We start from the raw sequence: 26,670 nt of genomic DNA on the forward strand, positions 1-26,670 counted from the left end.
GTGAGTGTGGAGATTTAAATTTAAAGTGTTGACATTTTAATTTCATACCAGAACAATCCATAGTCCACATACAGAAGGGAGATGAATCTTAAAGCGTGGTTCACATTTGATAAACGCAATGACACAATGAAGGTGAGCTGACCAATCACAAGTGACAGGTTGGATGGTCTATCGCGTCACTGGTTAAATTATTTTCAGTGTGGTTACATCCTTGTGTTGCATCCTAGTGGGAACCAAGCTTAAGGGCTAGGTACAGATCACACCTTAGGTAAATGGTCACAAACCTAGGTACAGATCACACCTTAGGTAAATGGTCACAAACGTAGGTAGAGATCACACCTTAGGTAAATGGTCACAAACATAGGCACGCACAGGGGCACAACCCTGTGTGAGGGGTGTTTTTAGATCTAAAACCCCTACTGTGTGATCGTGATACTGGTGATACTTCCTAACAATTTACTATGACTGCCTCACACTTCTACAAACAAAATCCTCTAATAAAGATTATGTATTCTGTATACAACAGCTGTTTTACAGTACAGTTGTGTTTGTTAGACTGCTCCTGTACGTGCTATGGTAAATAAATACACCATGCATACACAGCTGATATACAATTCCTACAATTAGTTTTCAATATCAAACCAAAATTAAATTGTGAACATAAAAATAAAGCATTATTAGAGAGTAGGTAATTGGTTAGTCTTTGTTTAGTTAATGGCAGTTGTTATGGCAACAGGATTTACAGGTTTCCACTTTAAAATTAAAACTATTTAATTTAAAAAAAAGTTGATTGGATTTGTGTTGTTAAAGAGAGTTTTATCAATCAGGAAAAAGGCCTTGCATAAATGGAAATTAAATTTCTAGTTCAACGGTTGGTTTAATTTTTTTTGCCTTTAAATTTCTGGATGGACGTTTACATTTTAAGCCTAATATTGTTTGTAACCTGCCTTAACCTTACTTATTGGCACATTTATTTAATAAAACCCATTACAGATTGGTAGCTATTGATTACCTAAGGAAATTGTATATAAACTAACAATTATCGCTACAGCTTTATATACAAGTCGTGATAAAACAAGCACTATCTTCCCTTTAGGGATGATCGCTGGTCGATTTTAAGTACTGAACAAATAAAAAATGTATCAATAAAATTGCCATTATATACTGCACAAAAAAGAACTGACATTATTGTAATTTATTATCAGAAAACTGAAAATGACATGTTGAACGAACATTGCAGGTTTGTGTGTTTTAGGTATATTCATTTTGTACAATAGAATATTAAAGATGTATTGTCCCCAAAAAACATGAAAAATGAAGATTAATTAAATAATACTTTGAATAGGTTATTTGGTAGTTTAATAAAGTTAATCAGTTCAGTAGAAAAAAATGGAGAAAGTAACAAAATAAATGGTTATATTCAACCAAAAACCCATTGACTGGCAGGCAATTTGACTATAATTTATTTAAATTACAGTTTTTTCAGATAAACAATTTTATTTTGGATCCAATTTTCGGTCAAAACTATTATGTGACATTAAAATTAAAATTGAAACAATTATTTTTTCAGGGGGACAATACATCTTTACATACACTTACTGTCTTATTAGTTCTTTATATATAAATAGCTTAATTACTACTTTTTTTGCATCTTTCATCAATATAGTCACTTTGTGTGTGTAATAAGCAACTTGTTGTGACGTACGATTGTTTTCGAGTCGTGCATGTCAAGTGTACACACAGTTCATATTGTCTCCCATCAATGAGATAACTTTTTGTAGACACATCCATATTAGGAAGAGTAACATTAACAACATAGATTAAACAGATTATAAACCTTATACCTTTAAAAATCTTTGAATGGTTTAATAAATATTTACAAACTCAGTAGCATTCTCGTTCTACTCAAAAGTATTTTTAGAAATAATAATTGTGAAATGTTATAATTTGATTTTAACAAAAATTTATTTAATTTCTTAACAAAATAAACAGTTAATTTTTGAATTTTTAAATAAAGTTTTTAAATAAATCTTCTAAAATTCAATAGAAAATTTCTAATTTGATAAATATTTTTTTAAAAACTTTAAATTTATTAATAAATTTGAGAAAAAATGTTTTAATAGAATTTTACAGCATCATAAATGATTAGTGTGCAATTAAAAATTCCATTTCACTGTGGGTTATTAAATACACTATCGAATAGTGCTCTTGACATAAATATACTATTTGCATATTAATAATCAGCAGCAGGAATTACAATTATAAATAGAACATGGAATTGACAACAATTATTACACGTATCAAAATAAAAATCTTTGTAGGTCAAGGTAATGCGATATGATATTTAAAAAATGAATATAAAATAAACAGTTTTAATAAATGTATACTTGGATGAAATTATATGTCAACTCATAGACAATCACAGAAAAATCTTCTTTTAAACACTAGTATATATACAAATATACAATAAAATATATTGATCATTTCATTTCAAGCAACACTCATACTTCTATCTACTTTCATACTCCCTGCCCCTTTGCCCCATACTTGTTGCTCCCTGCCCCTACCCCTCTGCTCCATATTCTTTGCTCCCTGCCCCTACCCCTCTGCCCCATACTCTTTTCCCTCTGCCCCATACTCTTTTCCCCCTGCCCCAACCCCTTTCCCCATACTTGTTGCTCCCTGCCCCTACCCTCTGCCCCACAATCTTTGCTCCCTTGCCTACCCCTTTTCCCCTTCCCACTTATAAAACATGCATGCACTCATCTCTCCTCAAGTTTTGTCCCTCCCTTATCACCACAAAACTAATAATTGTGCAAAGTCTAACCCCAAAACCTGATTATTTGCTTGATTTACAATATACAAGGCACACTGCAAAGAGGTAAAAAAAAGATTTTGCTATACATATACCCTTTTATATACACACAATATAATAATAATAATAATAATACACTAAACTTTATGGGGAAGAATTTGGCATTTGAAATGTGCAGATTATCACTGGTTTAAAGGTGGGATTAAGTCAACAACTGTGTTAACATAATTTCTCAGAGAATCTTAATGCTCAACTTAACTGACCTCAACTCACATTTGAGAAAAATGTTAACAAATAGTTGAGTTGAGACGGAACACATTTGTAAACTTTGAATTACGGTATGGATAATGATCAGTTCCATAAAATGCTCACACACTGTATATTTTCATTTCAGTTGCTCGAAAACTTTGAGGAATTATTTCCTATTAAATCCCCCATGCACGAAATAATCAACACTGTACAATTAATACCAGTAAACAGTAAAACCCAAAGAACAGTACATCAACAAGTAAATATCAATTATTGCTATTTTGCTTACTTAACTACTTTTTAAAAGAGTAATATATTTTAATTTAATTGAAATAATTTAGATTTTCACTGAACTTATTCCATGATGAATTCTTAAGCTTTGTCTACACTATCAAACTTTATGTTTTTAATGTGATGTGTCCATATATGGACATGATGATGATGTCATATCACTAACATATTTGGGTATATCACTACCATATTTTGTAAACTTTTTTTGTCAAACTAGTTTGATAGTGTAGACAGAGATTTAAAAGTGACATATATCCACCTTATAAAAAAGAAAATTATTCAACAAAAGTGCACTTTTTAAATGTTTTTTTGGGTCGTTGGGTATTCATAGCAATCAGATGTGATCTATCTCTTCATCAGGATGATGGTACTTGACTCCCACAGATGATTCGCGTGAACTAAACTTCATATGTCTGATCTGTTAATGTGCAAACAAACAAAATTCATTTAAATAGAAGTAAAAATTTGTTAAAATATTATTCTTATAAAACTATCAATATTAGTTTGTTTGTATCTATCTTTACTGTAATGGAGTGTCTATTATCACTACTGTAATATGGAGTGTCTATTCTCACTACTGTAATATGGAGTGTCTATTCTCACTACTGTAATATGGAGTGTCTATTCTCACTACTGTTATTCATTGGTGACCAATTAAATATATTAAAAAGTCTTCGATTTACGACGACCGAGGACCAATGACCAACCTAGATCAGGTCAATCGATCAACCTTCGTCGAGGTGAGGAGCAAAGACACAAGTCCCAATATCTCCACATGCGCACAAAGACCTAACATGACATATGGTCATTGCAAATCGAATACTCTCTATTATTATAAACTGTGTTTAACACCATGTAGGTTGACAAATAAGTCTAACTTTTGTTCATATTTTAATGATTGTACAGAGAATTGAACCCAACAAACTGGAGTTGATAAGCAAGCATGTTTATTATAAAGCTAATACTGTAAAGATCAGCAAAGCACTCTGATCTTTATGAAATAGTACTAATAAATGCTGAAGTATTATTATAAAGATTTAAAAATCATACCTCTATAAGGAGAATACCAGACTTTGACGTTGGGTGTCGGTATGCGTACACTATCCATGCAGAAAACGCAAATACTAAAGTGAAGAGAATAAAGACTATCGCCCAGATACCGACCGTACGATGACTTGCTTCAGTTGATGACTCCTGCTTTTTATAATGCGATAAGTCTTGCTTAACAGGACCGCTGACTAGTAATACATGAAAAGAAAATGACAGTTAGGACAACATATTCATCAATCCAATCCCAGGGCAGTTTACAAACTAGAAATATGATTTTATATTTCTTTTATTTTCCTTCAGAATGTTTTGTATCTGTGAGATAAAGTTTTTACTTGTGAATTTTCAATTACAGGATTGAATGCCCTAACAACTGGATGTCAGCTGCATATATGTGGTATTGTAACAGGTTATGTATTTTATTGATGGACCAATAAATAGTTAAATTGTATGTGTTTTTCTTTTTTATATATATTAACAAACGTTTTCAGCCTTTAAGTGCTGCCGTTTTGTATGTTTTTTATATATACCAAAATAAATAAATAAATTTATTAATAAAATAATCAAATAGATAATACATTATTATTTTGTTTAAATATCTCTCTTAATTGATTGATCTTGATTTGAGTTTTGGTTAGTTAAATCCCAGGTTATTTTTAATAAGCCAGAATTGAATTTGGGAAAAAAAACTTACACTTTTCACAATATTTTCCAACGTATCCTTCAGGGCATGTGCACAGAATATCATTTGCAAGTTGTTTACACTTTGCATTGTTGGCGCACAAGTTGTTATTGCAGCTTAAAACTACAAAAAAAGGAGAAATGAAATGTGAGTAAAAAAAATGTTTAATCCAACTGATACTCTCCTTCAAAGGAGATTCTATTAAGAAATGTCTTTAATATGAATAATATTAATGATAATTGAGGAATTGTCCTAATTCTCAATACCATAATATTCATTCACTTTATTCATTTTAACACTAAACAATAAAAATAATAATAATAATAATAATAATAATAATCTGTTCTTATATAGCGCATATAAGCAGGCACTCAATGCACAATCAAATTTATGTGACAACAAAATGTGATGTGCTCTTATATGGACATGATGATGTCATATCACTACCATATTTGGGTACATTACACTTCTTTTGTCAAACTAGTTTGATAGTGTAGACAGAGCTTTGTAAAGAGGCAAGCTTCTAGGTGAACTTTCAGGCAAGCTGACAGCAATGTAACAAGCTGTAAAGTCAAAATAGGGGTACAGTCCTATTATAATATATTTAAAGATGTATTGTCCCCCTGAACAATTTTTTTTTCCAATTTTTGTTGTTGAATATGCCATTTTAATGTCACATAATAGTTATTGACTTAGACCAAAAATTGGATCGAAAAAAAATTTAAAGCAAAAAATGGTCAAATTGGCTGCCAGCCAATGGATTTTTTGTTGAATTTAACCATTTTTTATGTTATTTTATAAGTGAAAACATTATTTTTTCCAGTTTTTTTTCTACGGAAGTAATTCACTTGATTAAAACTACAAAATAACCTATTCAAAGTCTTATTTAATTAATCTTCATTTTTTATGTTTTTGGGGGACAATACATCTTCAAGTGTGGTATAGTACAGTAAAAGTTAGTGAATGCAACATACTGCATTCTGGTGAGGTTGGTATTATATGATCTGGAAGGTTTGAAGACTTTATTCATTTTCATTTACTTGTTTGATAAAAACGTCTGGGACTTCTAAAGAGTCAATGAAGTAATTCCCAATGTATTATTATTTCAATGGAATATTCTTACTATTATTCATCTTCTTCTTGGTTGGCTTGATAGCCTCTGGTGTTGACATCTGTTGTAATGATGGGCACTCATGTAATATGTTAATAAAGTTTGTCTGCAAGAATAATAAATAAAACACATTCAAATAATTTTTGTTTTGATTATAGGATTTTTAAAAATATTTAGATAGTATTGTTTTTTATAATTTTAACATTTCACACATTTGATGTTCTGTATTTCCAAATGTGTGTATATACTGCTTCTCCTTTGCCAGGTATCCTAAATTAAAATATTTACTAAAAAGTAAAAAAAAAAAAAAAAAAAAAAAAGTTTCTGTCTACACTATCAAACTTTATATGACAAAAATGTGATGTGCCCATATATGGAAATGATGTCATATCACTACCAAATTTGGGCATATCACTACAATATTTGGGAACATCACACTTTTTTTTGTCAAACTAGTTTGATAGTGTAGACAGAGCTTACAAAATGGTGTTGTACTTCTAAACCCTATTTCCACTTACATCTTTATAACATTTATTACTGTACCATTCTTGCCGAAAACGGTCAAACCCATTAGAGCATCGTTTCACCGCCTCGCACCACGTACAGCTGAAGTTAATATTAGACTCTGCACATGCCTCACATGTGTCATACATATTACAAGCTGTTAAAAATACAATTATTTACAAATCAGATACATAATACACATAGGTTGGCTCGCCAATTGGTTTTGGCAATCAATAGATCTTCTTGCTATAAACCTATAAACGCAAGTCGCATCGCAAATGTGTTTTAAATTATTCCCTAATTTGTCACCCACTCTCCCCAGCAAAACATTTTGACATTAGGAGCTTTCCAATATTTGTCTTTTCTTGCTTTTCCCTCCAGGCACTTGGTAAGGAGGAAGTTGGTTTTAATGTTGTTTATTGTATTTTTGCAAGCCCATGTTTTGGCTGCCACATCAGAACATTTGCAATGATTTCTTCTTTATTGAGAAGACAGTGTCCAGCAAATGTCAGGACAAGGAAGACAAGCACTCACACACATTGATGTACTAGAGACAGAAAATGGTATGCAGAGAGATGAACTGGCTGTCACAATGCATGGCAGATAAGAAGTTATGGAGGAATCTAGCCATATATGTTCGGGTATGTCCCGGACTAAGTAAGGTAAGTAAAATAAGCAAAACAAGGAAGGCCAGCACCCACATACATTGATGTACTAGAGACGGATACTGGTATGCAGAGAGAAGAACTGGCTGTCACAATGGAAGATAGGAAGTTATGGAGGAATCTAGTCATATAAATGTCCCGGACTAAGTAAGTAATGTATATTTTCCATGCATATTTTGTCAATGCCTCTTTGGTTTATAAACATAGGTATTTAAAGATATATTGTCCCCCTGAACCAATAATTTTTTTTACATTTTTTATTGAATTTGTCATTTTAATGTCGCATAATATTTATTCACTTTGACCAAAAACTGGATAGAAAAAAAATTATGTACCTAAAAAATTTGAAGCAAAAAATACTTAAACCGTTTATTTTCTCTTTTTATAAGTGAAATAATTTTTTTTTTTATAGAAGTGATTAACTTTATTAAAACTATAAAATGGCCTATTAAAAGTCAGATTTTATTATTCTTCATTTTTTCATGTTTTGTTTAAGCATAAAAAGATAAATGTCATACTTTTCTTAGGTGTTAGATGAAATGCTGTCTGTTCTCTAAGTTGCTGCAGACTAAGGTCCACTCTGTGATATTCATAGATCGTTCTTTTCTTAAGGAATGAATTGATAGATGTGTCGTTATAATAAGCATCTGTAATACCAACTTTTACAGGATGGCTTTCTGAAGGGATCTCAGATCCTGAAACAGCAAGCTGATAAAAAGAAAGAAGATTTATTTATTTCTCAAAAAAAAAAGAGGTAAACAAAAATATATGTGTGTAATGTATGAGTTAGGGGGTGACTGGCTGTGGTCATGTTACATTTTACAAAGTGAGTTGAGAGTTGTCAATATCAACTACGGTATTTGAAACTTAACCACATAAAACTCCTAGAAAGTAGGAAGCATTTTGCTATGGCAATTGAAAAAAAAAATAATCTCATAAAGATTGTTTAAATCATTTAAAAAATCTTAAAAATCAGAAAATAACATTGTATGCAACGCCACTTAAACCAATGGGCACTTCCACTTCCAAATGGTGGCAGTAGGTACTCTCTAGAAAAAGCCTGTATTGGACATTTTCAAAAAGAGGGCATCCTTTCTTATATAACAAAACGTAAGGAAACCTAGTCACAGATCTGATGTTCTACAAAGAAGCGAGTCCACTGAATAAAAATGTTTTGCATTCAAAACACCAGAGAAGTAAAAACAATTCCTTTTAAACCAACAACCATGTACCATCCAATTTAGTTATAAACTGTTGGATCCCTGGGTACTTACACCTGTTGTGTCATCTTTGAAATATGTACACATTTAGAAATTCAAAAACTAAAGGTATAATAAGTCGGTACAAATCAATGTTCTATTGATTTGTTCCCTCATGTATTATAATCAGTTTGGGGGTGGGGGGGGGGGGGTGTATGTGGCGAGAATAGTATTATTATAATTCATAGTACAAACATCAAAAGGAACATACAATAGGCCTACAATCACAGCACAAAACATTTGAAGAGAGCAAAACAATTGAAACAAATTTTTTTTTTCTTATCCTCGGAAGAAATTCTCTACTTCAGGAAATTTAATTTTCCTGTTCTGGACTACAAGTCAATTATGATTCACAAATTTTGCCTTAGCACTTAAATGTTGTTACAACATCGCATTCATACGCTGATGTGTAATATTTATGGCTTCTCATCTTGTGGTTAACATTTTAAGTGGATTACGTTAGATAAGTGTATAATGACTGTAGGGAGGCAGGATATAGAATCAATGTATTTCCATTGGGAAATCCGTAATTAAACAACAGGTAGTTTTTAAGCATACTCTATTAAACCTGGTTCACAAGGATGTTATGTCCAGCAAATGGCAATCTTATATTATTTTTAGATTAAATAAAGTTTGGCCTAGTAAATCCCACACATAAATGAGATGGAATCTTCTTTAAATACTACAAATAGTAATTTGAAATCAAATTTTTTTTTCTTCAAATTTTAACTTGGTGGTTAAACATGCTTTCAAATTCCAAGGTTCAGGGTTCAGTCTTAACCTAGTGCACTCAATAAGCCTCAAATGAGACTTATTTTAAGGACGGTTTATCCACCATGTAAATGGCAATTTACTTACAGTACTATAGATGTTTATAATATTTTGTTAAAGCTTTTTTCTACACACCAATATAATAATAAATATAAAGAATAATAATAAATTATATATATAATACAAAGCCAGAATGATATCTGCTTTACAATTTAAGTATGAACTCTTAAAAACTAGGTTTAGCATATGGCGTTTTAAGTTATAAAATGATAAAAGCGTGAACAATTATGGTACTTTGGTTACCCAGCTTATGATAACTGTACTATTATCAGTCAATTACTGCTTCAACTTACATTGTTAATGGCATTTAAAGTGAGTTATGCTTTAACTGGATGGATTGTACACGAAACTAAAAGATAACCTACCCACTTAATGTGACACTAAAAGATTAGAGGCAAGATATTGGGGTATAAAATCTTAAGCTCTGTCTACACTATTAAAGTTTATGTGACAAAAAAATGTGATGTGCCCATATATGGACATGATGATGTCATATTTAACCATATCACTACCATATTTGAGAAAATCACTTAACATATTTGGACACATCACATTTTTTTGTCAAACAAGTTTGATAGTGTAGACAGAGCTTTATAAGCATGAAAACAGTGTATAAAAATCTTACAACAAACTTTTAAATATTTTATGAACTTATACTTGAAAGTGGACTAAAATATGAGGTTGACGATACAATGTTGTTGGCAGTTTGAACCTAAAGTGGTCATCCCTCAGCAATATTGATATTTAGCATAACAGAGACTTCCAGTACAATGATGAGTGATTCAATCGAGAAACTTTACAAGTTATGTTACCCCAGGCTGGCGTGACTCATTGGGTTTGATATCCATGTCAAGTGAATGTTGTAGTTGATGGTGTTAAGTGTGGCTTTCTGTCATACTCGGCTAATTTCTGGTTATTTAGTCTGTGGTACTGCAGTAGGATGCGATCTTTTTTCAATTTAGATTTTCAAATATCTCTGCATTAATTTAATAAAAGTAATACTGTATACCCATGATTTAGCATATAATTACTATGAGTCAATGATCATGTAATAGTCCCAGTAGGCCTGGCTATGACATTAAATTAGGGGGTGGGGTAATACATGAATTAGGGGGTGGGGTAATACATGAATTGCAATAACAATGGAACTTATCAAACTATTGTGTCCATTTATAGCCAAAATTAGGGGTTGGGTTATGCAGTATTTGTTAAGCATAATGCTCGGTGATACGGTATATTAATTATAAACTACAGTATAGATGGATTTGACAGATTTTTTATAACAATGTATGTATGGCGTTTAATAATATTATCAAACAACAACATACACATTTTTTTTAATGCATTTTTTTGTGACATTGGCAATATATATATAATTCACCCAGATACAAATCATTCATTATGTTCATATGGGAGTTGTTCATACATAAATTAAAACAGGTTACATTTACAAATTAACAACATTATTTTTCCTAAATTCACTATGACATAGCAACACTATTATCATCATAGCAGTACCATTAATACAGTAAATCCCATTAAAGATTATCAGCTGGTAGTGTCGCAATAAAAAAAACACCCAACTCACAAATTTCTTAATTTTAGCATAGTTTATGAATCAGAACACTTTACCAGGAAAGGGAATCTAAGTTACGATGGCCCAGGGGAGATGATTATGTGATAAACTGGTGAATGTATGCTGTGATACCCCAGGGGGAAATGATCATGTGCTCCACTAGTAAATGACTGGACCAATATAAATTACAGTATATTCTTTCAACATTTTTTACTTAAATCAGTACTTACTGTAACGTGATCTAACAGGTTAAGAAAGTTTGTGTACCGGTCATCCTATGAAAATGACCTACTGTATGGAAGTTGACCGGGACAGTTTCCTCAAGAGCCACTATATTTAAATTTGACCTAAGATGACTATTTTTAGCATTTACTTAATGTTAATGTTAGAGGATGCTCACTTATATTGAATCAAATTATATCAATATCAAAGTATATACAAAAATTATTTTAAAATGTTAAAAAATTATAATATGATTACGATAATTGGCCCATTCTGAAGTGTTAACATGGGATGTACTCATACTAAGTAAATAAGAAAAGGAAATTGTTCCCACAAGAATAGTTTGAGAGACATAGATCTTGTCATTTTGTAAGTGGGAAGACAATGAAGATATGATTTTGAAATATGTGTCATCATACATAATATATCTAAAATGTTTGGACTAAAAAATTAGGTACAATTTATTTGTAACCCAGAAAAACATACCCAGGAAAGTAAGAAAATTTTTCCTATGGGACCTGTTCCAAAAATCCAAAATAATTCCTAAAAAATTGTTGTTTTTTTTGTTTCAATAATAGGAACATTATTTTAAAATAAAGCTGACAAACTGTAGGTTGCATGGAAGATACTGATTTGACATTTCAAACAATTAAAATTTTAACGAGTGGAATCCACATCTTCAAACATAAGCCCAGTAAGTCAAGTCACATTATCACAAGAAGCACAGATCATTCAAACATAAGCTCAGTAAGTCAAGTCACATTATCACATTAACAAAACAGATCATCGCGTTCGTGATTAAAACTAGAATATTGGTATAAAAGCACGTGAAAATTTGAGTTTCAAACTTATTAATTTGATGATGATTGATAGGGCCCCTGCAGCTGGCCTGCGGGTTCAGCTGGAAGGGTTACCCTCTATAAATAAAGTTGAAATAAAAATAAAATAAAAAGATATGATGAAGGGGGATTTAGGGGGAGGGGAAACAGGAAGTGCGGATCTGCCAGATGAAGTCAATTCTACCCAGAATAGATTTAGATTACTAATAGACAGAGTACATTTGCATGACTAATGATACACCCACAATCAACTGGAATACTATATGTTAATATTGTACATTATAAATTTGATAGTAGGGAGGTTTCGCAACCTTACGAATACGATAACGAAAACGTCATACATTTGTGAAACTTTTGAGCTGATCCCCATTTCATATTCGTAAAGCGTATTCGTGTTGACGAATATCACCAGTCATATTCGTAACTACAAAACGAGTATAGTTTTTGATCTATTTTGCACATTTTGCATTTGAATCAGGAATGATTCATGATTATAATATAATTATAGATTTATTGAAATTAATTTACTAAAGTAATTTACTAAAATGCCAAGTCAATTTTGATAAATAGCAGTTTTTAAAGTCCTCACTCGCTTTGATGTTACGCTAGGCCTAGGAAGCCAAGCACCAAGCAACACGTACCTGCGCTTCGCTCAAATTTACCTCAGTCATATTTTGGATGCGCCTCAATATTTCGTTGCCATGCGAAACAGATTTTTTTATGACTTACGAAAACGAATACGTGTGCGTGACGTTTTCGTTGTCGTATTCGTAAGATTGCGAAACCTCTCTAGTATCATGCCAATACTGTTTTCATACATAATTTGTTGGGAGTTATGTTTATAATTTTGGATTTCTAGTTTTTGAATATAGGTGTGACTAGAACTCACACCCTTCAGATAACAAGCCTTTGTTTTAATTAATGTATTTTTTTTTTTTTTCTTTTCAACGTAAATTTTAAAATGCTTTTTTGTTTTCAGTATATGACATTATTGGTATTGTTTTTTAATTTTTTTTACAAGGAAATCAATTTAAAATTAAACTTGCCTTCCTGTAAACAAAGATGATTCTTCCATCACTCAGTAACGACACTTGAAATGTAAAATTTCCAACTAAAATAAAAATAAATATGTTTTGGTTTATTTGTCAACAACGTTATAAAGTTCAATAACCAGTTATGAAATATTAACATAATAAAGAAAAATTACGTCAGATTAGAAATAAAAATCAAACCATGTGACCTTGCTATAAAAGTACAAATATTAATAAAACATTATGATAAAGTGGAGTAGAAAATAGTCACCAATTAATGTTTACAGCCCTTCTGTTGAAACAGACGTTTATTTATTAATAGCTTTATACATACATAAATATTATAGGGACTGTAATCTAATGTTACAGAAAAAATTTAACACATCCAGCTTTGACCTACTAACCTCCTGGCCTATCTTTCAGGTGAACTTGGTTCCATTCAACTGTAAACCTCGTACCTGTAATGTTAATAAAATTATACATTAAACATTAAACATTATTTGAAATCCATACAAACCAGTGAACAAGCAGAAAACAGAAAAAGTAACATAAAAGCTCTGTCTACACTATCAAACTAGTTTGACAAAAATAGTGAGATGTGCCCATATATGGTAGTGATATGCCCAAATATGGTAGTGATGTGCCTACAATATGGTAGAGATATGCCCAAATATGATAGTGACATGACATCATCATGTCCATATATGGGCACATCACATTTTTTTGTCACATAATGTTTGATAGTGTAGACAGAGCTTAACACATTGCATATACACTCATTTAATCCTGAAATAGTTACATTTAATGCCTTAGACAAGAGAATTCTTTAATATCTTAAAACTTTAACATCAGCACACACACACTGTGTGGATTTACTAGCTCCACCTACTCTATTTAATACACCTATTAAATGCCATTTTACATTCGTCCAAATTGCTATTAAAAAACCTTAATATACTTTAGTATAAATACATTGTATTTAAAACATTCATGCTTGGTGGTTTTATAGTAAGCTGAGATCTTTATGGCTCTGTTGGGAGGAGGAATAATTTGCTGAACTTGTGCTAATAACAACGAAACAATCGCTAATATGGTTTCTGTTCTTGCTTGTTGCTACGCTATGAAATTGCTAAAAAAAATCTCATTCATTTTAAAACGCTGTAAAGTGATGTTTATTAGGTAAGACTGAAATTTGCAATCAATGATGATTCATGGAACATATGAATTTTTAGAAATAGAATTAAAAAATGCAGGATTCAACCTCACCATTGTCACCATAACGTATCATAGAATCCGTGTGAATACTCGGGTCAAAGTTTGCCATCAGTGGAGCGATGTATTGCGTTGCTGCTAAATACTTGTGGTAATAGTCACCTATGTACACAAACCCTTCAAAATACAGAAAACAATTATTAATAACAACAATGAATATTGTGAATATTGATGATATGACAATATTCGACGATGACACAGATATAATTCAATAGATAGAGAAAAGATATATAGAAAACGGACCCAATTACTACATTCATAATATTCTCTTTTTACAGATCTTTTCACACCTTGTTTGTATATAAATCTCTGTTTGTATTGTTGATATGGACTTGTTCCGAAATAAAATAAAATTGAATTGAATAAATGATAATTTAATGATTGTAAAATAAGAAATGATATTATACGATCATAATTCATTCCTGACTAGAAGATCTATCAAGTAATTCCAAATTATTCAATGCTGTAGGAAAGGTGTCATCACTTTACTCATGAGAATAACAATTGATAATCATTTAATTCAATGAAATAAGAATCAAATGACCTTTAAGGTATAATAAATTTCTGCATACACAAATTCTGTAACCTTTAAATATTTGTAAACACTTGCGATTTTCATTAAAACCGTATAATGTTCGTGAAATTCAGAACCATTTGAAAATAATGTCTTTACAATAAGGAGTACACAATCGCTCAGACTTAAGAAAGGGAGGGGGGGGGGAAATTACTCGCAAAAGTAAACAGGTCGTCACAATTGTTCTTACCTCCTGTCGTGATTAGCACGTTCTTAACCATATGTCCGTAAAACGGAAAGCTAAAAGTTAACCGAGCAGGCTGAAGAAAAAATAAAGATAAAGTTTAGGATATATTTAATTAACTAATATTTTCAATTTGTGAGCCTTTGATGGTCAGAGTTTGGTCGTTATGCAATTATTGTAAACAGTTCAAGCGTGCCCAGGCTCCAGAATTCTTCAGTCAATTGATATATGCAATAACGCCTCTGTTCTATTAGTTGGTAAAGATTGTTTTTCTATTATGATAGCATATTGAGAAAGATAATTCTGAGAACAGACAGTGAAAAGGACTCTTTGATCATAAAACAGCATAAGTTTGTACTTTGCTGTTTGGACTTTAAACTCTTTGTAATAAACTAAATCAAATCAAATAATTCCAATACACAAACTGACAAACTAGAAATTATATTCTGAATATTATGACCCTTTCAATTAAAAAAAGGAAAATTACAAATACATCCAAAAAGGGGTCTTTAAATAGAGGAAAATAGAAATATATAAACTATACTTACGACAGCCTGTCTGTGATTGGTAGCCAGTTGCTGAGGTGTGATTGGTCGATTCAAAAGGTCAAAATCAACCCAATATGACATAGCTTCTGATGGTTCAGGAATAAAATGTGATATGTAATAGTTATGATCATCCTAGAAAAATAAAGACAATAAAAATAATTAGATATAATATAAACAAAGTAGCAAAAACTTAATTAAAATAATTATGTTAAATTTTTTAGAAAGATGAACCAATTACTTGGGTTATTATTTATCATTGACATTTTAACAATCTTAGAAGCAAACATACTGTAAGACCAAATTTATGATTAACAAATATTTTTTGTGCTAAAAACTGAAATAATTACCGTAGTACCCAAAACTGGTTTATAAATGGACAAAGCTAGTTTACTTAATCATATTTGGTATTTTATGCCTAGGGGTGTGTATCTATACCTGGTCCAACGTGACTACATGTACTGTACAACAAAGTATTGCACACTTCATATTCCAATACTATCACGACTTCAAAGTTTTTAATAATTGGAATAATCCCAATACTGGATAGGCGGTCATGGGGTCATTTTACAGTTATAATTACTGTACATCATTTGGATATGATCAATTGCTACTATAAACAACCTCTCTGCTATAACATTGTCATATTAGTTACACATATCAAGATAAACATCTTCTTAGATTCTTAATAGGTCATTTGGAATAGATCATGTGGGAGGGAATGTTAGTTCAATAAAACCATAAATGTATACTTCCTTAAGCTCTGTCTACACTATCAAACTTTATGTGACAAAAAAATGTGATGTGCCCAGATATGGACATGATGATGTCATATCACTACCATATTTGGGCACATATTTTTTTGTTTCAAACTAGTATGATAGTGTAGACAGAGCTTTATAGAGTATAGCTTCATAACTAGAATTCGGAATTTACTGAGCATACAAAAACACCAAACATAAACAAGAAATATTTCTTACAAAAAACGCTGCTCGCTTATTGAAAAATATTTTTTATTTCAAATGTTTTTGAATGTGTCATTTTATTGTCACATAATAGATAGTTATTTTACCTGAAAAAAATGTAATTTAAAGCAACAAATACTTAAATTGTCTGTCAGACAATGGTTTTTGGGTTTCTTTTCATTTTTTATATGTGAATAAATATTACTTTTTTGTTACAGAAGTGAATACTCAATTTCTGTCACTTTAGTTAATTTTATTGCTAAGGTCAAATCTGGGGGTCACTTCATCACCCTAGATATTTCAATTGTGAAGTATCCTATTACAAACACAAACTTTAATGGACTGTTTCGATAATAATTCAATGAATATCTGACAGTGAATATAGGGATTTGTAATTTTAGCATGACATGTCCTAATAGACTCTTTCCCAGCCGTTTTTTGGGTCTACTGTAGCAGCTGGAATCAATAAATCATAGTGGAGTTTCCATTTTCACAAAACTGTCTGTCCTTAGAACTATAACTGCTGCTTGCTTTAGCTTCTGATTGAGTAGTCCTAATGGGACGTAGCGGGCTAGAGCAGCAGCGTGAAAATGAGGGGATTCAAATCATCATACAGTAAACAGTGACCTGACAAGACCTAGGTCAGCAATAATAGGCCAATAAGTTGTATGTAAGGTCAATAAGCTGTATATAAGGTCAATATCACTAAACTATCAATTTCCTTTCACATAATTTCAAAAAAACATTCAATCTGGGATTAGTTATAATTTGGAAGGATCAAAAAACACCAAAACACTTATTGAAAGTTTGAACTTAAAGTACATTCAACAATTCAACTCGATCATATCAAAAAATGGCTAAAAAGAAAATAGCAAAAACACCTTTGGAAGTAACCCATGTTGTTAACTGCTACTATGTATTATTATTCAAAATTTTCTGGAGCTTTTAGGAATTATTTATAATTATTAATATATACCGTAAATTTGACCCAAGTATGTAAATTATTTTAAATTTCAAACTTTTTTCTTTTTTTTATGCAAAATCATTAAAAGCATACAGTACTTTATACTAAGATGGAAGATAAACTAGGGCAGCAAAATTGTCACATAATTTAATGATACTGTAACTGTGACATTTTAAATTGTCATAATTTAATGATAGCTGTGACATTTTAAAATTCGTTAGTAGTACATTCTAAGAAAGCTTTCTCATTTCCCTACACTCAAAGGCTAACACCTAAAACAGGATGGAAATGATTGTTATTTTTAATTAATAAATTGGATGAATTACACACACCTATCATGTTGTGAAAACATGCTGAAACATAGACACTAATATTATATCATTTACATTATTATTTTGAGGTCTTTAAGATTGAATATTGAGATTTTAATAGGTTTGGAATTTACAGTAGTTTTTTGAGAACATGTTTTGAATAGTATAGTTATGTTTGGTGTACATACACCATGTATGTATGTCACTACCATATTTGGGCATATCACTACCATATTTGGGCATATCACTACCATATTTGGGCATATCACTACCATATTTGGGCGCATCACTACCATATTTGGGCGCATCACTACCATATTTGGGCACATCACTACCATATTTGGGCACATCACTACCATATTTGGGCATATTACTACCATATTTGGGCATATCACTACCATATTTGGGCACATCACACTTTTTTATTAATGTTATGCTACAATTTTAAAAAAAAATTTTTTACATTTTTTTTTTACACTTTTTTATTTTGATTATGGAATAAAAATGTTGATGATTGATTTAGAATTTTAAGTGAGTAGAGAATATTCCTACTCAAACTACTAATGGCCCATTGTAATAACAGGAATTAACATAAACAGCAAAGCCTTTAATTCATATTCTTTCCGCAAGTACAACATGTAAACAACAAGAAGGAAGTTGAAGTTAAAAACACACAAAATATTTATTTTGAAAACAATTATTCTTAGAACTGTTTTTTACGGAACTAAATATGAGTTCAACGAACTCAACGATGATTAGAAGTCAGAAATTGTATTGTAAAATAATGTATTATACCAAGGTATTTTCTACCAGCTACATATTTGTTTGTTGCCTTGATACCAAAACATGATACCTGCTTGGAGGTACCCAGTAGAATTGTCTTTTTATCAACATTTTGTAGGGTCATCAAGAGTTTTTGAAAATGTTGAAATAACTTTAAAAAAACCAAAAATGATAAATTAAGATTCTTTTATCATGATTTAGTTATTTGATCCAAGTATGGAAATAAACAAGTCACATATTCCAGGATTCAAACTAAATAAAATCAACTATGGAAAAAAGATAGAAAGTACTGTAAAAATGTGTTCAAAATCAGTAAAAATGTAAATACAATGGATTGAATTGTTTTTTATAGCATGGTATAAATGTAGATCTGGAGTACAACAGCAGGGAAGTCAACTAAGTATCCGTCAATGACGGCCATTAGATCTGGAGTACAACAGCAGGGAAGTCAACTAAGTATCCGTCAATGACGGCCATTAGATCTGGAGTACAACAGCAGGGAAGTCAACTAAGTATCCGTCAATGACGGCCATTAGATCTGGAGTACAACAGCAGGGAAGTCAACTAAGTATCCGTCAATGACGGCCATTAGATCTGGAGTACAACAGCAGGGAAGTCAACTAAGTATCCGTCAATGACGGCCATTAGATCTGGAGTACAACAGCAGGGAAGTCAACTAAGTATCCGTCAATGACGGCCATTAGATCTGGAGTACAACAGCAGGGAAGTCAACTAAGTATCCGTCAATGACGGCCATTAGATCTGGAGTACAACAGCAGGGAAGTCAACTAAGTATCCGTCAATGACGGCCATTAGATCTGGAGTACAACAGCAGGGAAGTCAACTAAGTATCCGTCAATGACGGCCATTAGATCTGGAGTACAACAGCAGGGAAGTCAACTAAGTATCCGTCAATGACGGCCATTAGATCTGGAGTACAACAGCAGGGAAGTCAACTAAGTATCCGTCAATGACGGCCATTAGATCTGGAGTACAACAGCAGGGAAGTCAACTAAGTATCCGTCAATGACGGCCATGTGTCTCAGAAGAAGACGGCTACAAGAACAGTAAACATTAACTACTTACAATAACAGTTTGATTTTGTACAATTTCAGACGATGTACTTCTTCTTGTTTGAGAATGAATATCATTTAACTCCATCTGCTCATTCAGTGAAATGCTTTCATCTATCTTATATGCATCTGTAAAAAAAAAAAAATAATAATAAGGGCAATAATAATATCATTAATGAATGCAATAATATTATTAATGAATGGGTTTCAAAAAGATGGGTATGATTCTTGGGTATGTTTAAAGGCCAGGTACGGGCAAAAATATCTGTTGATCATACATTCCAATAATTATCGATCTACAGTTTCCCCTATGTTTCATAATTTTTGGGATTTTAATTGTGTTACTTTTTTCACCTTCTTTGGAGTCCCTAAACATGTTATTACATTAGGTTAAACTACCTATTCTACTGAAAAAAACTCTTCCTGGTTTTTATAGCAGAATTTTGCCAAATGTTGTATTTGACAATTTTAATGGCAATTCATGTTTTTCATCATGATTATTGCTACACATATTTGATTTATCTAAAATTAACCAGATATTATATTTATAATTCATGCCTATACCTGACCTTTAAAAGAATAAAATGTACCTATAAAATAATTCTCTAAATAATTTGGTGTAATAAATGTTTGAAATTCTAATGTAAAAGTGTTAAGAAGTATTAGGAAGATGGGTATGATTCTTGGGTACAGTATGTTTCAAGGAATAATGTACCTGTAAAATAAATTAACATGAAGTGTAAAGTCAAATGTAAAATTGTTAAGAAGTATAAAGCGAATGTTGCAATGTTGTCTAGACAATAATTGTTCATTGTGTATTAATAGGATCATTGTCACGATAAACCAATTTACAGAAATGAACTGAAAGCAACAGTCGCATAATTATGTAACAATGTACAATGAGAATAACTTTTGTTTCAGTTTTATTCAATAACTGATCTGGCCAATCTGAGGGAAAATGCATAAGTGCCGGAGTGTTCCACAGGATAGGAACACTGAGTGCCCGAGTGTTGCCACCGGATGGAAAAACTGAGTGCAAGAGTGTCCCCACCGGATGGGGACACTGAGTGCTGGAGTGTTCCCACCGGATGAGGACACTGAGTGCTGGAGTGTTCCCACCGGATGAGGACACTGAGTGCTGGAGTGTTCCCACCGGATGAGGAAACTGAAATGGAAGTGTCTTATTAGTAGTACACATAGCACGTGTTGCATGCAGGTGGAACAAGTTATACTTTATTATATAACGCAGATGAATGCTAATGAGGAGACTCTTAAGAGAAGTTGAAAACAAAGGTTAACAGTTAAAGAGTGAGGTTGACTTTCTGGCACAATATTTCACGGAAATACACAATTAGAAATGTTAAGAACGAATGATGTCATTGAATGATACATTGAAATTTAAGAATTTCATTTTAAGATCTTCCTTCCACATTCAACTTTAAAAATTATTTAATTGGAAAAAGAATTTAGCCAAAAATAGTCGCATTTTTCTGTCAGTGGGTATTTTAAAAACTATAAAACTGTTTATTTTGTCTTTTTGTATATTAGGTGAAATTATTATTAATTTTTTTATTCTACAGAAAGTGAATTTAATAATACTGCAAAATGGCCAAATCAAAGTCTGATTTTATGAATTTTCATGTTTTTGGTTAGAATAGAACTAAGCATGGAGCTGCTAATTTAGTTCCATGAACTGAGCATAGAATATCACATTAAATTAATAACATTCAAATCTTACATAATAACTTTGTAGGATGAATAAAACAGACAGATTTAATATCAACTGCATACTTAATTATTGAGCAAGAGAAATAAAGCATGGAAATATTTACTCACCTTCATTACTTAAAGCTGAACAAGAGACAGAAAAAAGGAAGAGAGATGACCACCAGAGTAAACTAAACGCCATGGCTACAAGATACAATGAGAAGCTTAAGGCATCACCTGAAAAATACAATATTATTATTCACATCGTTAATCACGTATAAACCATCTGACATTTCAACGGTGAATAAACACAATTACAAAATTCAAATTGAAAAGATGGTATTCATCCTTAATTAAATTCCGATACATACATAAATCCAGTCAGCAAATATTACATTTGTACAAACCAATCCAAAAATGCAAGTTCGGTTCTTTTCTTGTTTTTAAAATCACATAAAAACTTGGTACATTTAACGAAAACACTTAACTTTCATGCCTACTTTACCCAAAAAAAATCTGGTAATGTAGAGTGTAAGTCAAAATCAGTAGATAATTGAATTAAAATACAGGAAAAATTGAAAACAAATTTGGACATTACCTACAATTCCAATGGTAATCTTACTGTGATTGAACAATAAACTTATTTTTAAATACCAGTCATAATTCCATGCATGACTGAACATGATCACTTAGGCGTGCAATAACTAATAATTCCCCCAAAAAATTAAGATCATTGAATTCGACCAATAAGATTTGGGCCTGTATGATCATTTCCTACAATGTGCAATACTAGCAAGTCAGTGTGTAAGCATGTTCTGATACATCATGGTACCAGGCTATTGCTAGGTCAGTATTAATATTACATGATGCATCACTACCACCAGGGTTGTTGCTACAATGTGCATAGTTTCCTATCACAGTGATGGTGCCATTTCCTTTCTAATACCAATAGTATTGGTTCCACACTGGCCTTCATGAACTCTTTCAAACAGGATAAAGTACAACAAATCAAAGAAAATTATCATTAAACTGTATTATTAATAATAATAACTATGTATTTATTGCAGTTTAACGGATTAAGTTTATAATCTTTTTTTTTCTATTGCATTGCATTACAGTAATTTTGACATAAAAGTGTTCTGGACAAAGTATTTAAACTAGGAATCCGTGGCAATAGCAGACTCTTAAGCTCTGTCTACACTATCAAACTTTATGGTTAAAAAAAATGTTATGTGCCCATATATGGAATGGATGATGTCATATCACTACCATATTTGGGCATATCACTACCATATTTGGACATACAGTATCACTATTATATTTAGGTACATCATACTTGTTTTGTTAAACTAGTTTGACAGTGTATACAGAGCTTTACAGTCAGTAGTATGCCTGTAATTTTATATAGCATTGTATTAACAATTAAAGTCAAGTCACTGAAATCAAGTAGTTGCATTTTTATCCACTATCCATTATCACATTAAGCATCCTTTCTTTAACTTACTCACATTTAGCGTGTGCTAGGTTTGTCAATAATAATTTTCTTTTTACAGAGATAAAAAGGATGAGAGATAGGGTTAATTACGATACAGAAAATAACCTCAAGGCTACAGGGTGTTGCGGTGCGATCATTAACAACTGTGTACAGTATCGTATGTCATATCAGAGTGTTAGTTCACAAACTTCACTTGGCCCCCATTCCATAATCAAGTCATGGACAGATAAATAAAACAAATTAGCCACAGTATAGCAATTTTGTTTTTAAATAGACTACTTTTGCAAAATGTAACTTTTTTCACTTTCAAATTTGTTTGAAATTTGGATATTTTGGCCCATTTTCAAACTTTGAAATAAAATGTTGTGTTGTTATTTTTAAAGGCACTTCCTCTTCTATATAACATAGATTTTGATGTTGGCAAGTAATCGGTTAGACAATCTAGTGTTTATATTAATTATCGAAATGAACACATGTTTCAAATTAAATCATTCAACACTTTCAATTAAAGCACATCAATGAATTTTCGAAAAAATTCAATATACGGTATAATTTTTGTTAAACTTTGGCTAGAATAATTAAAAGCAATTTATAATTCAAAATGATAATGACATGTGTGTATCTGTTTATAATGGTAATATCTGTACAAATTCCAATAAAATCACCAGCTTTCAACAAAATTGAGAATAAAAGTTTTGGGAAGTGGTTTGTCCGCACAAATAGTGCATTAGCCATTAATGGTATGACCTGCATTTTGATAGATTATACTAAACGTTTTGTGATTGTTTACACAATAATTCAAACCCAGGCTTATAATAAATATTTTATATTGTTGGTATTACTAATGGAAATAGAAGGAAAATAAAAATGACTTCCTCTTTGTCAAATGTATCAATAACAATAATAATAATAATAAACTAAAATTCTATAACACTAAGTTTTGCTTTCAGTTCAATTGAAAGTATATTATATTATAATGATGATAAATACTTTGGCAACATTAAAATTGGCTCAATGTGCTCAAGCTAAGTTGGCAAAACTGAGTATGTGCTCAAGCTAAGTTGGCAAAGAACAGTGAATTGTATTCAAGTAGGAAATGCATCACACTACAGTAGACTATTATGACACTTATTCAAAAACTAGATCAGTACAAATATGTATAACAAACCCCTATTACTAAGGAGACACCTTTAGGGCTCAACAAAGTGGGTGTCCCTTATTAGGTGTGTCCCTTGAATAGTGGGTGTCCATAACAGAGGTTATCCACTGTATCAATTTTTGTTGATTTTAATCATTACTGTACAGTATGTAGATTACAAATAGGATGAATAAAAAGAAAAAAGAATGAAACACTTCTTGTTTTGTATTTTGTTTATGTTGCATGCAATTCAAAATACACCATCAATACAATAATTATTATTAGCCTTAAAGGTCTTTAAAGCTCTGTCTACACTATCAAAATATGATGTGATATACTGTATGCATAATTTGCTTGGCAATGATCTATTCTGATGTTTTTAAACTTATGAGTAATTTTATTCAACTTTTAAAGTAGTTTCACACATCTGAAGGTAAAACTCATTAGCAAATCATTATTATTTGAAGTTCAAGTATATCAAATGTTTTGTTTTCATGTCACAATCATTTATCGTGAGGACATTAGGTGAGGTTTGTCATGCATTTAAGTGGCATACTGATTCATACTACTGTACATGCAAGAAAAAAAAGAAAATTTTGTTTTAATCAAAGGTATTGACGACAGATTTTTTTTTCTTGTTTGGCAGATTTTTTTTTTTTTGACAGATTTTTTTTAATGATGGCCTCAATTTCTTTAATAAGATTCATAATATACCCATTAAATTTTTACAAAAAACTAAAGAAAAGGGAAATAAAACGATATTAAACATACAAAATGATTGCAAGCATACTGCTATCTGTGAATGGAGTTTACGTGCCAATGAATATAATGCATTTTTATGAGGAGGTGTAATTGAATATCAGAACGCATGAATTGCAAATTATAAATCAAACAACAGCACTTGTCTAGAAAATGAAAGTAAGTCTAAAATTACAAAGAAGGTAGGGTACATGTCATTGTACAGTATGAACAATTTGAACCTGCTCACTTGGTTCAGAGATGTTTAGAATTAAATGGGTTATCCTCTCATGGTAGCTCATTCTACTGTACTGGCTGGAGTAGTTACTGTAGTAACTAGTTTACTATCTTAATGGCAACAGTTTCTCTTTAGCATACAAATTTAATTTCATTGTGCTTAATTTGATCTGAAAGATGTAGGTTATCGTCAAACACAAGGACGTCATTAAATTAATTCAGTACATCGCAAGCAATGTTTAATATTACTTCATTACATTAAATAGTATGAAACGTCCAATAAGCCATGAGGAGTTTTTTTTTCGCCGTGGTTAGGATTCCGGCACCGGAACCCAACTGCCCAGCGTTAGGGAATCCGACACGCTATTGCGCATGCCCAATTCTTTGACTATACAGCGATGGATCATTTCATAGCTGCGCCACACGCGTCGGCGAACTAGCCTAGATGCCTGCTAATGCGGGATCCACTAATCTAGGCTAGGGCTACCAGTTAGACGTGACCAGTGGGCCTATTTATTTTGTAATTAAAAAGTGGTTGCTTCATTCATAAACTTCATATCATTATGAATTATATAATTACATGACTAGTATTATATAATTACATGACTAGTTTTATGATTTTTCATAACGCATTTAATATACTGTACATAACATGCAATCACAAGTTGATTTGTTGACGGCAGCCACCGCGCGCGTGGATGTGAAAAAACTGTTCGGGAATTCGGGGTTGCAACGTTAAAAACAGCATTACGATTCTTAGATAGATACTGATTCTTATTAATATCATTATAATTATTTTAACGCGTGGCGTAGTCGTATTTTAATTATTAATTCATGTATGGCAAGCATAGGCCAAGTTTCATCCATCTCTCGCTCGCGCAACGACTCGACTATCTAGGCTACAGTAAATCCCTATAACACTCCGACTCTCGGTGGTGTGGTGTGTGGCACTATTAGTGCAAGCTATAATTCACTTCCCAGAGCTCTGGGCATGCGTAATATCGTGTCGGATTCCCTAACGGTGGGCAGTTGAGTTCCGGTGCCGGAATCCTAACCACGGCGTTTTTTTTTCATTTTATTCATCCTTAAATCAGAAATTTCACAGCATCAAAACAAAAGTTTTCATGCGAGGGGGGTTTTAAAATTCATTTATGTAAAATTACCTTGTCAGGACTGACCATACTAAATGCTAGGCCATTAATGGGGTAAAAAAGATTCTAGGCCTACCTAGGCTATGCCCTACGTGGGCTAAGACACGACCTACCAAGCATGTCATTGCCAGCAGTAGGCCTCTACTACCGGTAGCTGTACTAAAAGATAGGTCTAGCCTAGAGAGAGTAGGAGGCCTACACCACCACCAGTAAACCTAGGACTAGCTAACCCTACTCATATCGTTCCTGTTGCTACCAGGACTAACTAGTATATGGTGATTAATTGAAATAGAAACACACTATATTTTATAATAAAACAATAATTTCCTTACCAATTGACTTTACAACGCTAGGCCTGATTCGTTACGCTGTTCTCTCGCACACCGACCACACACACACAATCGGAATCTA

The 26,670-nt window shown here is 31.8% G+C and overlaps 1 protein-coding gene across 1 annotated transcript; it reads right to left on the minus strand.

The window, feature by feature from the left end:
- Nucleotides 1-2,674: 2,674 nt before the first annotated feature.
- Nucleotides 2,675-26,670, minus strand: LOC140045442 (plexin domain-containing protein 2-like). The gene is made up of 14 exons (XM_072090342.1): nucleotides 26,592-26,670; nucleotides 21,630-21,737; nucleotides 19,807-19,922; nucleotides 15,701-15,832; nucleotides 15,159-15,228; nucleotides 14,389-14,511; nucleotides 13,527-13,580; nucleotides 13,138-13,202; nucleotides 7,883-8,072; nucleotides 6,714-6,856; nucleotides 6,208-6,301; nucleotides 5,097-5,207; nucleotides 4,406-4,593; nucleotides 2,675-3,773 (listed from the first exon to the last, which is right to left on the minus strand). Exons 2-14 carry the CDS (start codon nucleotides 21,700-21,702, stop codon nucleotides 3,690-3,692), a joined length of 1,443 nt encoding a protein of 480 aa, XP_071946443.1. The 5' UTR covers nucleotides 21,703-21,737; nucleotides 26,592-26,670; the 3' UTR covers nucleotides 2,675-3,689.

Source organism: Antedon mediterranea, chromosome 3, assembly GCF_964355755.1.
Source record: "Antedon mediterranea chromosome 3, ecAntMedi1.1, whole genome shotgun sequence".
In the NCBI taxonomy this organism is placed as follows: Eukaryota; Metazoa; Echinodermata; class Crinoidea; order Comatulida; family Antedonidae; genus Antedon; species Antedon mediterranea.